We start from the raw sequence: 15,623 nt of genomic DNA on the forward strand, positions 1-15,623 counted from the left end.
TTATGTCTCCCTTTTCATTTCTGATTTTGTTAATTTGGACACACTCTCTCTGTTCTCTGGTTAGTCTGGCTAAGGGTTTATTTATCTTGATGACTTTTCTCAAAGAGCCAACTTTTGGTTCTGTTGATTCTTTGTGTGGTCCTTTTTGTTTCTACTTGGTTGATTTCAGCTCTGAGTTTGATTATTTCTTGCCTTCTATTCCTCCTGGGTATATTGGCTTCTTTTTGTTCTGGAGGTTTTAGGTGTGCTGTCAAGCGGCTGATATATGCTCTCTCCTGTTTCTTTCTGCAGGCACTCAGAGCTATGAGTTTTCCTCTTAGCACAGCTTTTATTGTGTCCCATAAGTTTGTGTATGTTGTACCTTCATTTTCATTAAGTTCTCAGAAGTCTTTAATTTCTTTCTTTATTTCTCCCTTGACCAGGTTATCATTGAGTAGAGTATTGTTCAACTTCCATGTATTTGTGGGCGTTCTTCCCTCATTGTTTTTTTAGACCAGCTTTAGCCCGTGGTGGTCTGATAGAATGCATGGGATTATTTCTATCTCTCTGTATCTGTTGAGGCCTTTTTTTTGACCAATTATATGGTCAATTTTGGAGAAAGTACCATGAGTTGGTGAGAAGAAGGTATATCCTTTTGTTTTAGGATAGAATGTCCTATAAATATCTGTTAAGTCCACTTTGTTCATGACTTCTCTTAGTCTGTCTATGTGTCTGTTTAATTTCTGTTTCCATGATCTGTCCATTGATGAGAGTGGGGTTTTGAAATCTCACTATTATTGTGTAAGGTGCAATGTGTGCTTTGAGCTTTAGTAGGGTTTCTTTTATGTATGTAGGTGCCCTTGTATTTGGAGCATAGATATTTAGGATTGAGAGTTCATCTTGTTGGATTTTTCCTTTGATGAATATGAAGTGACCTTCCCTATGTTTTTTCATGGCTTTTGGTTGAGAATCGATTTTATTCGATATTAGAATGGCTACTCCAGCTTGCTTCTTCAGACCATTTGCTTAGAAATTGTTTTCCAGCCTTTCCCTCTTAGGTAGTGTCTGTCGTTGTCTCTGACGTGTGTTTCCTATACGGAGCAGAATGCAGGGTCCTCATTTCGTATCCAGTTTGTTAATCTATGTCTTTTTATTGGGGAGTTGAGACCATTGATGTTGAGAGATATTAAGGAATAGTTATTATTGCTTCTTGTTATATTCATATTTGGATGTGAGATTATGCTTGTGTGCTTTTTTTCTCTTTCTTTTGTTGCCAAGACGATTAGTTTCTTGCTTTATCTAGGGTGTAGCTTGCTTCCTTATGTTGCGCTTTACCATTTATTATCCTTTGTAGTGCTGGATTTGTAGAAAGATATTGTGTAAATTTGGTTTTTTCATGGAATATCTTGGTTTCACCATCTATGTTAGTTGAGAGTTTTGCAGGATACAGTAATCTGGGCTGGCATTTGTGTTTTCTTAGGGTCTCTATGACATCTGTCCAGGATCTTCTGGCCTTCATAGTCTCTGGTGAGAAGTCTGGTGTGATTCTGATAGGTCTGCCTTTATATATTACTTGACCTTTTTCCCTTACTGCTTTTAATATTCTTTTTTTTTTTTTTTGTGCATTTGATGTTTTGACTATTATGTGACAGTAGGAGTTTCTTGTCTAATCTATTTGGAGTTCTGTAGGCTTCTTATATGTTTATGGGCCTCTCTTTCTTTAGGTTAGGGAAGTTTTCTTCTATGATTTTGTTGAAGATATTTACTGGTCCTTTGAGCTGGGAGTCTTCACTCTCTTCTATACCTGTTATCCTTAGGTTTGATCTTCTCATTGAGTCCTGGACTTCCTGTACGTTTTGGGCCAGTAGCTTTTTCTGTTTTACATTATCTTTGTCAGTTGTGTCGATGATTTCTATGGAATCTTCTGCTCCTGAGATTCTGTCTTCTATCTCTTGTATTCTGTTGGTGATGCTTGTATCTACGGCTCCTTGTCTCTTCCTTTGGTTTTCTATATCCAGGGCTGTTTCCCTTTGTGCTTTCTTTATTGCTTCTATTTCCATTTTTAACTCCTTCACCTGTTTACTTATGTTTTCCTGGAATTCTTTCAGGGATTTTTGTGATTTCTCTCTACAGGCTTCTACTTGTTTATTTATGTTTTCCTGTGTTTCTTTAAGGGAGGTCTTCATGTCTGTCTTGAAGTCCTCCAGCATCATGATCAAATCTGATTTTAAATCTAGATCATGTTTTTCTGGTGTGTTTGGATTTTCAGTGTTTGCTTTGGTGGGAGAATTGGTCTATGATGGTTTCTGTTGCTTGGATTCCTGTGCTTGCCTCTTGCCATCAGGTTGTCTCTGGTCTTACCTTGTTCTGCAATTTCTGACAGTGGCTAGACAGTTCTGTAGGCCTGTGGGTCAGGAGTGCTGTCCACCTGTTTTCCTGTTTTCTTTCAGCCAGTTATGGGAACATAGTGTTCTGCTTTCGGGCATGTAATCTTTCCTGTCTACTGGTCTTCTGCTGTTACTGTGGGCGTGTGTCCTGAGTTCACCAGGCAGGTCGCTTGAGACAGAAAAGTTGGTCTTACTTGTGGTTCCGCAGCTCAAGTTGCTCGTGTGGTGCTGCTTTTGAGCTCTCGGTGAGGACAGCAACCAGGAGGGTCTGCCCCACCTTTTCCCAGAGTCCTGGTGCATAGGGGTCCCAGATGGCATTAGGTGTTTTCCTCTGGATTCAGAAATGTGGGCAGAGTGTAGTCTCTTTTGGCTTCCCAGTCGTGTCTGCCCCTCTGAAGGTTTAGCTCTCTCTCCTAAGGGGTTTGGGTGTAGAGAATTGTTGACCGATTCCCTTCAGGTCCTGGTGGTTTCTGGACTGCAGGGGGTCTGCCGTAAGAGTGCCCCTATCTTCCAGTTCCCAGAGGCTGTATACAGTTTCCTCTTGGGTCCCGGATGTGTGCAGGAGTGGGCAGTATTGGTGGTTTCTCTAGCTCTGCAGTCTCAGGAGTGCCCACCTGTCAGTGTGGCGAACTCTCTCTCCCAAAGGGTTTGGGAGCAGTGAGCTGTGAGCTGGGATCAGCAAGGCTGGGGCTCCAGTTAAAAACAGGAAGTGTCAGGTCCCAGAGGAATTTTGCCCCTGTGTGTCCCGAGTCCACCAGGCAGGTCGCTTGGAGGAGAAAAGTTGGTCTTACCTGTGGTCCCAAGGCTCAAGTTGCTCTTTGGGGCCTGCTTCTGAGTGCTCGGTGAGGGCAACAACCAGGAGGGTCTGTGCCGCCTTTTGCCGGAGCCCCCGTGCACCCTCTGTGGTCATTCTTAAGTACAGATACCACACTACTTTTGCCTTGTTTGATTTTATTTACCTTAATTTTAAAGCTTTGAAAACACTATAATAGAAACGAGCTTTTTATTTCTTTTCTGAAAACCCAGTGTTCAGAAGCCTGGAGTAATGGCAGTGTGGCTGAGAGAGCACCTGGTGCTCCTGAGAGCTGCAAGTCTAGTTCCATGACCAGAATGGATGACTCACATGTGCTCTGCCTCCCTGAGATTTGATGCTGTCTCATGGCTTCTCAGCGCATCTGTACTCATGTGGTACACACACACACACACACACACACACACACACACACACACTCACTACTTAAAGGTGTTAATTGAATTTGTATTCATAAGTTGATATATAAGAATATTGATATTTATGGGTTGTATATGCCTCAATATATGGATATGTCCTGTAATATTTATGGTGAAAACACTTAACCCTGACATGCTTCAACAGTGCTTGGGAGGCTAAGGCCCAAAGAAACAAAGCCTGACATTGAGGCCAACCTGGGGCATAAGGAAACACAACAATTGACTTGCTTTCTTCCAACATTTCAAATATATTGTTATTGTTCATCGTGATGCTTCTGTATAACAACATATTAAACTTTTGACCCATTCTGCTATAACTTATGGTCATAACTCACTCTCCTCCAGTCTTCTGTGATCTCTACTCTGTAGCTTTGATCAATACCATTCTCTTCACCATTCTAGTCTTTCTGTGACATCTGGTTTGTAATCCATCGATAACACTGCATTTAAAAATTTAAGAGAGTTTTCTCTAGAAGAGAGTTTAGCATCTTTACTAATCTTTTCCATTATAGTCTTGACACTTGTATGTTGGATTTTCTATTTGTCATGTCACTTGTTTGACATGTCTGTAAGAAATTAGCTACGTCAGAAATGTCAAACTTCGAGTGGAAAAAAGAAATCAAGACAAAAACCAGTTAACCTGAATGTCTTAATTATGGTGACTGTTGGTGTGATAAAACACTGTGAGTAAGGCAGCTGGGGAAGGAAAGGGTTTATTTCCTTCACTGTTCCATATAACAGTCCATCACTGAAGAAGTCAGGACAGGAGCCTGGAGCAGTAGCTGATGCAGAAGGCGTGGAAGAGTGCTGCTTTCTGTCCTGCTTCTCATGGCTTGCTCACCCTGCTTTCTTGTAGAACTCAGGACCACCAGCCTGAGGATAGCCCCACCCATAATGGGTGGGCTTTGCCCCACTGATCCTAATTAAGAAACTGCCCTTCTGGCTTGCCTACATAGGATCTTACTGAGGCATTTCTTTAGGTTCCCTCCTCTTAAAATGAATTTAATATGTGTCAGATTGTATCCAGCACACTTAGTCCCTAGAGTCACTTGACTTGGGTATACCAACTCTACCAGTAAAGTAAAGTTTATTGGTTTATTTTCAGACTTCTCACCTTTTTACTAGTTAGCAAAAACAAGACAATCAACAATAGATATTCAAAAGACTTCTAACAAAAGTTAGAAAATGCTTCTTTAATTATAATATTATGCCAATAATATCTCTTACTAAGTTACTTTGTAAATTTAACTCATTAAAAAGTTCCATTTGTTTTTTTGAGATTTGATGTGTCAGATTTGTTTGGAAAATTTTGAAATTTTTTTTTAAAAATTCTCTCCCCTAGTATTTAGTCTTTCTCGTTCTTTCTACATTATACTGTAGAAGTGTTAGCGGCTAAGGAAGAGCTGTTTGTGGCTAATAGATACGGTATGAAATGGGTTCTCTTTCTAGTTCTAACTCACAGGTTTGGGGTTTTGGTGGGTTGTAGGGTTTTATTTTTGAATTTTTTTGAGTAATAAAGTTTTAAATCATTTTTAAGTTTCTAAAGGAAAAACAATGATAAATCCAGAACAGAATGGTCTGTGAGAGGTCAATGGTCAGCCATGCAAGTCACAGGCAGTCTCCAGTAGAGGGCCAGCTGGGCTGTGTAGCAATGCCACTGTTCCCTGATCACACAGCAGCTGTTAAACTGTATTAATCAGTGCCTTTCCCCACAGTCAGAGAGACGAGAAGTTTGAATGCTGAAGGATGTGTTCCTGAGTATATTGACAAAGTTTAAGATTTACTGCTTGGTCTTCACAGAATAAAACTTGAAAAGTTGCTTGTTTTTCAAGAGAATAAATGTGATTGTCAAAATTTCTCCCTTTACTCATTTTTATGAAAACAGGAAAAAGATGTAAATTTCCAAGTGGTTGGTATTGTAGTAGTGCAGCATTGTGGGTCTTTCTGTTAGCTCTCCTTGAGTCAGCAGAACTGACAGTAGTGGTGGTGCTTGTTGGAAGGAATGATGCTCACTTGGTGTTAGGCCTAGGGGATGCTGTTCACTGCAGAGCTATCCGTGCCCTGCGTAGCTGGGTTTGACTCCTTGCACTGGGACATGGGAGAGGCTTTGAAACAGTCCTGTGCAAAGGTGGGGAGCTATACACGATAGTGCTCCTAAGCCATTATATGGTCTCCAAAGTGTTGAAAAGTTGAGCTTTGTAAAGCCCCACTGGGGATAATGATTACTAGTTTAGTTTTCTACCTGAAGTGTTTGATCATATATCTCTGGAGTTTTAATGAGTAAGAGTAACAAGAGACTGCTGTGCTGTGTTTGTTTTCATAGAAATGTGAAAAGAAGCTCCATCCACGAAAGCTTCAGGACAACTTTGAGACAGGCAAGCCATTTCCTTTGTAAAATCTGTGGGGCTGTGACTTCAGTGGGTTCCTCAGTGGTGGTGATTATTTAGGATGCACTGCCTATGTGCTGCAGAGATGGCATGTGTGAGGTTTTCTTGGTAAAAAATGGCTAGAAGGAGTGATCCAGATAACATCACTTGTCAAATGTCCTGTTCCTTTTGTTAAGTGCCAGGCCCCTAGTCCCCGTAAATAAATGTCATGAACACTGGCTTCTGGCCTCGGGGAATGGGGAATGTGGTAATGAGAACACCTCGTTCTCCTTTTGCCTCTTTAGGTAATGGGGTCAACCTAAGGAACTTTTATTCATCTGTTTTTTAAAACAAAGATAAGAAGAAAAATACTTTTTAAATCCCTATTTTATGACTGGAACTAAAAATTTAACTCCTTTAACTTGTTAATAGAAAGCTGTCTTTATATGCAAGTCAACCTTGTAAAATGCTGCTAAGCATAGTCCTTACTAAAATGATTCCACTTCTCCTTCCTCACATGGAACATAGTGTGTCTGGCTTGGAAACAATCTTTTACTGCTATGAAGAGACACTGACCAGAGCAACTCTTAAAAGAAAGCATTTAATTTGGGGAACTTGCTCACTGGTTCAGAGGGTTATGGCAGCTGGCAGGCAGGGTGCTAGAGAAGAAGATAAGAACTTTACCTGCTGATCTACAGGTAGCAGCCAGAGACAGACATTGGGCCTGGAGTGGACTTTAGAAACCTCAGAACTCACCCCCAGCAGCACAGCTTTTCTCACAAGGGCATACCCCCTAATCCTAAACAGTCCTTTGCCTGGAGTCTAAGCGTGCAAACATTAGCTTATGGACAACTCTCACCACCAGAGAAACTGACCATGATGAATATGCAAACTTACATTAGTGCTACTGATGTTTGATTAGTAAATGTCGTTTAAAGTATAGTACACTGGTTTTCTTAGTTGCTAATCTGAATAGTATGAAATTTCCTTGTACTGTGGTTCCATGTTCATCAAAACCCGAAACCTTTTATACTGAAAACTCTTAAGAAGTGAAGAGTGCTGGGCGTGGTGGTGCATGCCATTTATCCCAGCACTCACTAGGCAGAGGCAGGTGGTCTCTGAGTTTGAAGCCAACCTTGTCTTCAGAAGTCAGGACTACACAAGAGGAACCTTGTTTCAAAAAATTTTTTTCACCTGCAAATCCACCAATGATTTATCGATTGCACAGTCCTGAAGTGGTTAATTGAATCACCTACATCACTAGGAGCAGAGTGTGAAGCCATTAAAACAAATGAAAGGGAAAGCTGTCTGAAAGAAATGTTCTAGGACTGAGAGGGTAACTCAGTGGATAGAAAGACCTGAGCTCTGACCACTAAGACCCTTGAGTAGCCACACATCGAAGTGCAAGTGTTTAATCCCAGTGCCCCTGGGATTGGCCTGGGCATGGCCAATGCAGAAACAACCAAGAGGCCCCATCTCAAGGTGAAAGGCATGAACATGAGGTTGCCATCTGACCTGCATGTGTGCACCATGATATGCATGTGCTCGTGCTCTCACATAATGTCCACACACCCGATTAAAAAATAAACAAAGATGCTCTAACCTTACTATGGAAAGTTATGCTTGTCTTTTAAACATGGGACCCACCATTAGCGTTTAAAATTGATGTGTTCTCATGTATTTCTTTTAACTTTAGGTACTATATTTAACAGGCATTGCTAAGACTAATTGTCCAAAAGCTTCTGAGGTTTTCTGTCTTAATCTGTTAAAACTTGGTAACTTTAACTGTATTTTCTGTTCTTCTAATCTTTACAGTTTAATTAATTGTAATTTTTATATGAACCTCTGTCAAGAAGCTCTGGTTACTATGGCACAAAATACAAATATAAGAGCTAAAAATAGGCCCATTTTGAAAGCATGGGTCTTAAAAGGTAGGGTAAAATATCTGGATTAATAGAAATAAGTAGAAAAAAGTAGAAATAACAGATTCCATTGAATCCTAAGCTGAGGTGTTTAGGATTGAGTCAGATTATAGGAAGACTTAACACACAGCCACCTGAGTTTCCCTCTGAGTGGTGAAAGGCAGTGTCCGGTAAACTGTTTGAGTCACTGTCTACTAATTTTGTTTCCTAAGCAGATGCCGCATGTGATTTGCCTTGTTCTGGTGAAGACCCACTGGTAGAACATGCTGAGGGACATTCTGTAGCATGCAATGGACATTGCAAGTTCCCATTTTCATCCAGAACCTTTCTGAGTTTCAAGTTTGACCAAAACGCTATAATGAAAATCTTGGACCTTTGATCCAGCAAGTGTATTGCCGAAGTCCCAGTATCTGAGACCTGTTGCATGTGAGTGGGTGTCTCCTCGAGCCTTACCTTTCTCAGGTATTTGAAAGAAATGCAGGGAGGCAATGTTTCTAAAGAGATTTTCTGTACAGAAGAGAAACTAGAAAGAAACACAAGTTTGCACTGTAAGTGCATTTAGAACTTTTTATATGGATTTACCATTTCAGTGTTTGGAACCAAGTTTTTTAGTTGCCCCTGTTTTGGTTGGTTTTTTTTTTTTTCCCCGTTTCGTTTTGTTTTTCCTTTATCTTGAGTGACTTTTATTTTATATTCTGATCAAGAGTTGTTTTGATTGCATCATCAGCAAGTAGCCATGTTAATAGGAGTGTTTCACCTCCCCATCTTAGTGATTTTGAAAAGCTTGCTTATTGAAAACTTTAGAAGGAACTTAAAACCCCAGTTACCAATGAGCTGAACATCAGCTGAACCATGTTGTCAGGATGCAGGCATTTGCTCATCTCTCTGCTTCTAACCACTGAGAATCTGGCCCTTCTGACTGGAGTTTTGTAAGTTCATTCAGCACCTCGTCTTCAAAACAGTACTCATTTGCACAATGAACCCTTGAGCACTTCATCAGGACAAAGTCCACATTCTGAAGAGAGATGGAGTCAGTAGGGAGCTTATGCTATAATTTTCAGCTCTGATGTTGGTTGTCAAAAAACCTGTGAGTGCTGGAGCAGAGCATGGAAGCCACTCTGCAGTTACTCTGGGTCACCACACCTTGACTATCCTGCCTCCACCTGTTCAGTATTGTGCCATGATTATGCTCATGTGAAACATGTATACATATTCTAGTTGTGTGAGTCTGTGTGAAAACTGTATTCTTAGTTCTATATTGCATCTCAGTGTTGATCTGTAGAAGCTGATGTTACATTAGGTTCCAGTTTTCAGTAATACCAGAGTGACATGCTTTCAATTCATATCTTGAAGGTCCTGGGTTATAAAGTGAGAAGGAGTTCTGCAGTTTACCCAGTACAAGTAAATAAAGACTATCACTGGGGGACCCTTAAAGCAATGTACTTAGATCACACATAGGAATGTATTTTGTATTTTGCTCCTTCAGAATTCTTATATCTGAGCACTGATGACAATGCCCATTTTGCAGAGGATCTCCTGTCATTGAGGACAATCAGCAGAGCTTTAAGGGGGCAGGCAATACGGTTTTTACTGCATCCGACCTCACTGAGACTCTTTCTTGGGGTGGAATGAGGTGTTAGAATGCATGTGCACACATGCATCTGTCATGTGCGGTTTCAACAAGTGGTATCCACAAAGTATATCTCTGCTTATAAATATTACTATAGAAATCCTTATTCTATATATGTAGCCTAGTGAAGTGGGGTTCTATCTAACCCCATGGAACTTTAAAAGAAGGGCTATTATTATGAGGAATTCACTTGGTATTACTACTTTGCTTTAGCTTTTAAATGACTGATTTTAAAGAAGAAATTATATTTATTAATGAAAGTGTCACTCGGTGCTAAGCAGGAGACTTCACAGCGATACAGTGTGTTTGGAATCTTCTGTATGACTACTTTGTGAATCCTTCTGTGACCTTTCCTTTTTAATGCATTATATGATTGTGTTTGGAAGCCCTTACTGTTCTTGTCAGAAATGCAGCTGCTTTGCTTGGGTCTTCTTGAGCCATATTTATAGTTGGTCCCAGCATTCCAAATTTCTGTTAAATGGTTAAGGAAGTGAAAACTGAAGCTTGCCTGGCAGTGAGCCACTGTCACCCTCTGATTGCCATCTAGAAACCATTTAGTCTGTGTGTGTGTGTGAGAAAGAGAGGCACGGGATTCTTTTTTAGTGAGCACTTCAGTCAGTCTCTGGTGCCTGTACAAGTTAGATTCTCAGTTCTCAATACTAGAGCAAAGTCAATAGTTAGCAGAAGGTTTGGACCCCTAAAGTGATTGACTGTAAGAACCAAACAGTGATGTGCTGCTTCATTTTACGCACTGTGGAACAAAGCAAGGTTGTCAGTGGGTCGCAGTTATGATAGCTTTGGGCTTTAGCTCTCTCAACAGTCTGAAGTTAAAAGCATGTTGAAAGAGGAATTAAGGTCTGTATATATGATGTGACTATGCAGAAGATGTTAATTTGGTGTCCTTGTCAATGTACGTCCAGTGTACATACTTTTTCACTGTTCATGTTATCTGAGAGACCATATTTAGCACAGGACTGGATTTCCTCTCTGGGCTGTGTTAGCATTTCTTCATAGAATCTAGTGATGAAGGTGCTGAGTATGCAATAGTGTGCTTCTGTGTAGTGCTGCCTTTAAAGACGCTAGATGGAACAGTAGACACGTTGGCCTTATTTGTATCTGAGAGGTGAGATTGAAATCACTTTTAAACATTCTTAGGGTCCAACTGCATGTGTTCCAAGGTGCAGTGCACTGTGAATCTTTTTAAGTCTAAGTTTGTAGGTGCTTTTCTGTGTAACTTCAGTGGTTTGAAGAATGTTAAATAACTTTGTCCTTAACCATTGTACTCGAAGAGACAAAGGATTCAGTTTACATACTTTCTGTAAGTTTTTGTTAAGAAATATTGAGTAAATGACTCTAGGACTTCAAACAGCAGTTCCATCCTGAGACATGAGCACTTGGCGGGGCCGGAATAACCTAATAGATCTGATATTTTGAGCAAATTGGTGAGACCTGTCGAAAGATCTAACTATAGAGTTTCGTACCAATATGTGAAATATAGTTGCCCAGAACTGTCAGCAGGATTGTGGTCATTGCTTGCTGCTTTGACCTTTATATCATTATTTTTATATTAAATACTAATTAGTAATTACAGATAATATAGCTATGTAGCAGATTAATATTATGCTGTAAGACTTGGCTATGTATGCTTTTGCTTTTGGAGGTTTTAATAATTTACATGTAATGTCAGTAAAAATGCAAATCTAAGAATCTAAGGAATCAGATTCCTTTATAAAATACTATGTTTTCTAAAAATGTCAAAGACTGGCACCTGTGTGCTTTAAAAAACATTACCAAATTCCTTACCAGTCCTGTTTCTCTAGCATTAGTTAAACAGTAAGGAGAGATGGCACCTAGAAATGATAAGTCACTGGGCAGGTTTTATTTCTAAAATGCCTCTTGGCCCTTGCTGTGTCTGTGTGTGCCACATGGGAGATTTTAATGACAGCTGTTGTGTCCATGTTCTCTGAGGCAGTATTTTCTTTGTATTATTATTCGTGGTTGTATTCACTAATACTACTTCCTCCTGTTTTTGAGTTGGATTATTGTGTATTATTATTGAGACAAGAGGTTCAGACATGTTGTAACTAGAATTGACCATCAACAAAGGACACCACTACCAGGTCTAAAGGTATTCTTCACCCTTATGTATGTAGTATTACTCCTAGAGCTCAGTAAAGCTGGGCTAAAATGGCTCATTCCTGGTGTCCTAACACTTCAGAATACGTTTGTATGGTTTCTTAAAAGCCTAGAACAAGGTTTATAGTAGGCCTCTCCTCATCTTTTTATCTGTATACGTAGACTTGTCACTCTTGAAGCCTGTCAGGAGGCATGTTGAGATGAGCAATATGAGATCTGTCATAAGGATATTGCCGTTTTTCAAACCTGTTGTGGGAAAGGATCTTGAAAAGTCAACAGTTGCTGAGTGGAGCATGAGGAAGAGACCACTGCACGTTACTGGCACTTGAGTGCTTCCAGGAAGGACGCTCCAGGTGAGGCCAGCGCCTCACCCAAGCAGACCGAACAGTGCAGGTCTTCCCAGGCCTTTTCTACTCCTCATGAAGTATTGTTTTCTAAGTATGATTGCCAAGCAGTCCATGGATGCTAATGGAATTCTTTTCATCCTACAGACCAGTGTCTTGAGTCCTTTCTGTGTTGATTCTGCCAAGCTCTAGACTCTCTGAGTTTTGTCTTGTTTTGTTTTTATTACTTTAATTTCTTTTGATGTGTATGTGTGTTTTGCCTGTATATTTGTATGTATACCACATGTGTGCCTGGTGCCCAAGGAGGCCAAAAAAAGTGTGTCAGATGATTCTCCTTGGAACTGGAGTGTTGGAAATAGAACCCAGATCCTCTGGCAGAGCAACAAGTGCTCTTAACCACTCTGTTGTTAACAAGGTAGCCCAGAGTGTTGCACAGTCGTGTGGATGCAGTTTCCTTGTGACAAACAGCATTTGACACTCTTGTACTCTACAGCCATTGAAAAATGAAGACTCAGCCCACCCTCCTGGATACAACTGGATGTAAGGGCGTTTCTGCCAACTTAGTTCTGCCAGGGGTTGGTTTGTTTGGGTTTTCCCTGTGTACTTTGTGTTAAAGCATCAGAGGCTTCATTTGGAGACACATTCAGGTGGAATATCTAATTTGAAGCTGGTCATAAAGAGATTACATTAATCATGGGTCACAGTGTAGCAGAAGGGTGGGTTCTGTCTCTGTGTCACAGTTTAAAAGGAGTTCACCTCAAGATGCTGCTAGTTGGGCAGCATTGACTTAAGAGTTGTCTGAGACAAGGAACTACTGGAGTGTCAGCTTCAGGGTGTGACTTGGTCCTCTTAGGCTCTTTAGTGGGGGGTAAGGCCCCAGCATGCTCTGGGGGTTGTAGTTTTTGTTGATGTTGTTACTAGTTTGCTGAATGTCCTTTTCTGAGCCTCTATTTCAGGAATCCCCATGCTTTTTATTTGTGCTACGTCTCTAATACATCTGACACCATGAGAATTTGCTGTAACATTAACTCCTGAGTCTCAAGTAGATTAGAAGGACTGTGCTCTCAGTCATTGTATATAGCTGTGAAATCAGTGTGGGAACAACAACAACAACAAAAAAAAACCAAAAACAAAAAAAAAAAAAAAACCCACTCTGAGCTTCTCTTTGGTAGTTTTCGAATGGAATGGGCAGCATTCCCCGACACTCAGTTCTTAGGGTAGTGAGTAAACTTTTAAAGAAGAAGATTGAATGCTTTCTAATGTTAATTATTTGATCCAAATCTTTTAAATAGTAGCTGTAGACTGGTGAAGCACTTGGGACACAACTGTACATTTTAAAAGCCATTTCTCAAGCTTTAAGAAATTTAGCACAGCCTTTGCAGTGTTCAGCAGAGAGGCGCAGCCATGAGGTTGGTGTCTGAGGCTTGACGAATGTCTGGTGAGATGCAACAGTACTTCTGAAGTCTGAGTGGCAGTGGGCTCGGACACATGGCATGCACGGTGCCTTGTAAAAAAGTGTGAGCTGCGGGAGCCTGTGTCTCACTGATGTCTATGTACCACATTCTAGGTTGTGTTTGAATGGCGGACAAGTAACTATTAAGTGTTAAATGCAAGAATCCAAGGAACTGAGCCTTTCATCATTTTATATATTGTTTCAAATTAGGACAAGAGGATAAATAGTAATTTTCTTTTCAGTTCAGCAAATAGTTTCCCTATCATTACAGTAAAACCATTACCTTTGTTTTAGTTTTTGAAAACTATTTTTTATATTTGTTGATAAGTTTTGAATTTCATGGTAATTGTAAAAATGAGTACTGACTTACTAGACCTATGTATAATTCAGTTAACCTGTTGGCTTCAATGAAACCGTAATGAGTCTTCATGAGTGTTCATATATCTAGCTATTTTAAGTGATATTCTCTTAATTCAGATGTTTAAATCAGGCCAGTAGAGATGATGCATACCCATAATCCCAGCACTTGGGAGGTAGTGGCAGGTGGATCTCTTGAGTTTGAGGACAACCCAGTCTGGAGTTCAGGATAGCCAGGGATTACACTGAGAAACCCTGTCTGGGGGTGGGGGAATATTTAACAAAATGAAACCTACAGCTTAGTTTGGGTGCAAAAGTGAATAAAATGTGTCTGTGTTTATGCACTGTGTCTTTGGTTTATAGTATTTTACACTATGTTATGAAGACCTGATGTTCCTGAACTGTGTAGTCTTCAAACAATCTAAGTGCATCTAAGTTGTAAGTGCTGAGTCATGGAAGCTACAAAAAGCTGGCACATGAGTGTGGGTGAAATTACTTCATTAATGATACATTGTTCAGTGAAAAGCTAGGCTTTAGAATTGATTTTGTCTTATGAAATGATTTAACATAGAATCCTTGCCTAGCTTATAACCATGTTTTATATTTTATTATTTGGAGAAAGATGATGTAAACAAATCCTTTATGTGATTATGTCTGTGGTAATATGGAAATATTTGCTTTATTGTAGTTATTAGTCAAACATCTAAGGAAACCAAAAAGGAACCCCCAAAATAGCTCTTTGTGTTCACTATAATGTGACATCCTTTAGTGCTGGATTTATTCAGTGTGCTCCCTGCATCCCCCCACACCCCCCTTGAGTTTGGCATATATGAATGATTGGAACTGCTTTTCACTTACATTGGTGTGACTCATAAATTTCCAGTGACTCAGCTGTGTGAATTAGTGATGCTGGAGCACTGTACTTCCCAAGATGTGGGTGACTGACACCTGTGTTCCCACAGAGAACTGCAGTGCTGTCTTTTAAACAGTAAGTGTGCTGTAACTTCTAAAAGCTTTTTAATGTGATTCACACTAATTTAGGAGCTAAAAGCATACCTTACAGAATGCATTGACAGTGATGGAAGGCTGCTCACATTGCCTTTCTGTCAAATACTGTGTTAGCTTTGGTCTGTCTTTAACGAATTACCCTTGGTCCTGTTCTGTTTACTTCTTCCTGTAAGTCACTGCTGTTACTGGTTATTGCAGGTTGTTACTCTGGACCAAAAAGGTTAGGAATGTATAGGATAAACATGCGAAATTGTTTGCATCCATAGGAGTATAAAAGGTAGAATTTATTCAGAGATAAAAGTGGCCCATGGCAGTGTCCCCTTCATCTCCATTCAGCTTGGGCTCTTAAGCTGGAGCACAGTGGTGGAGAGGAGATAACATCTGATGTGTAAAATGCAGGTATGTAAAAGGCTTCAGCCTCTCCAGGCAGGAGAAATTCACTGTTCTTTGAGTCCTCAGCTATGTAACTTACCAAAATTCTTCACATGTAGCAGAAAATCTGTGTTTCAGCACCCCTGATGTGCTGTGAAACTACTTGCTATCTCCTACTTTACATTAGACATCCTGAAACTTTTATTTTTGTTCTGTTTTTATCTTTGAAAAGTTCAATAAAGAACCTTCTGTTTATGCTGTATGTGAAGATAGTGAAGATAGCCAAATAAAAATTGGGGATAAGTGAGAATTTTGTCGTTTTCTCGTTCTTCTGATTTAGCCCCTGATTCAGTGTAAAGTCTCTGGTTTGTATTCTGTGTGTGTCAGGCAAATGCGTCTACAGAACATCCTTTCTCTTTAATTAAAGTCAGATACAGAA

The 15,623-nt window shown here is 40.1% G+C and overlaps 1 protein-coding gene across 1 annotated transcript in view; it reads left to right on the forward strand.

Moving 5' to 3' along the window:
• Dcp2 (decapping mRNA 2) overlaps nt 1-8,485 on the forward strand; it is a 36,337-nt gene extending 27,852 nt beyond the window's left edge. Inside the window, 2 exon segments of the mRNA NM_001170469.1 lie at nt 5,920-5,971; nt 8,100-8,485. Coding sequence (NP_001163940.1) covers nt 5,920-5,971; nt 8,100-8,263 — 216 coding nt within the window. The 3' untranslated portion in view covers nt 8,264-8,485.
• Nucleotides 8,486-15,623: the final 7,138 nt, after the last annotated feature.

This window comes from Rattus norvegicus, chromosome 18 (assembly GCF_021556685.1).
Source record: "Rattus norvegicus strain SHRSP/BbbUtx chromosome 18, alternate assembly SHRSP_T2T, whole genome shotgun sequence".
Lineage (NCBI taxonomy): Eukaryota > Metazoa > Chordata > Mammalia > Rodentia > Muridae > Rattus > Rattus norvegicus.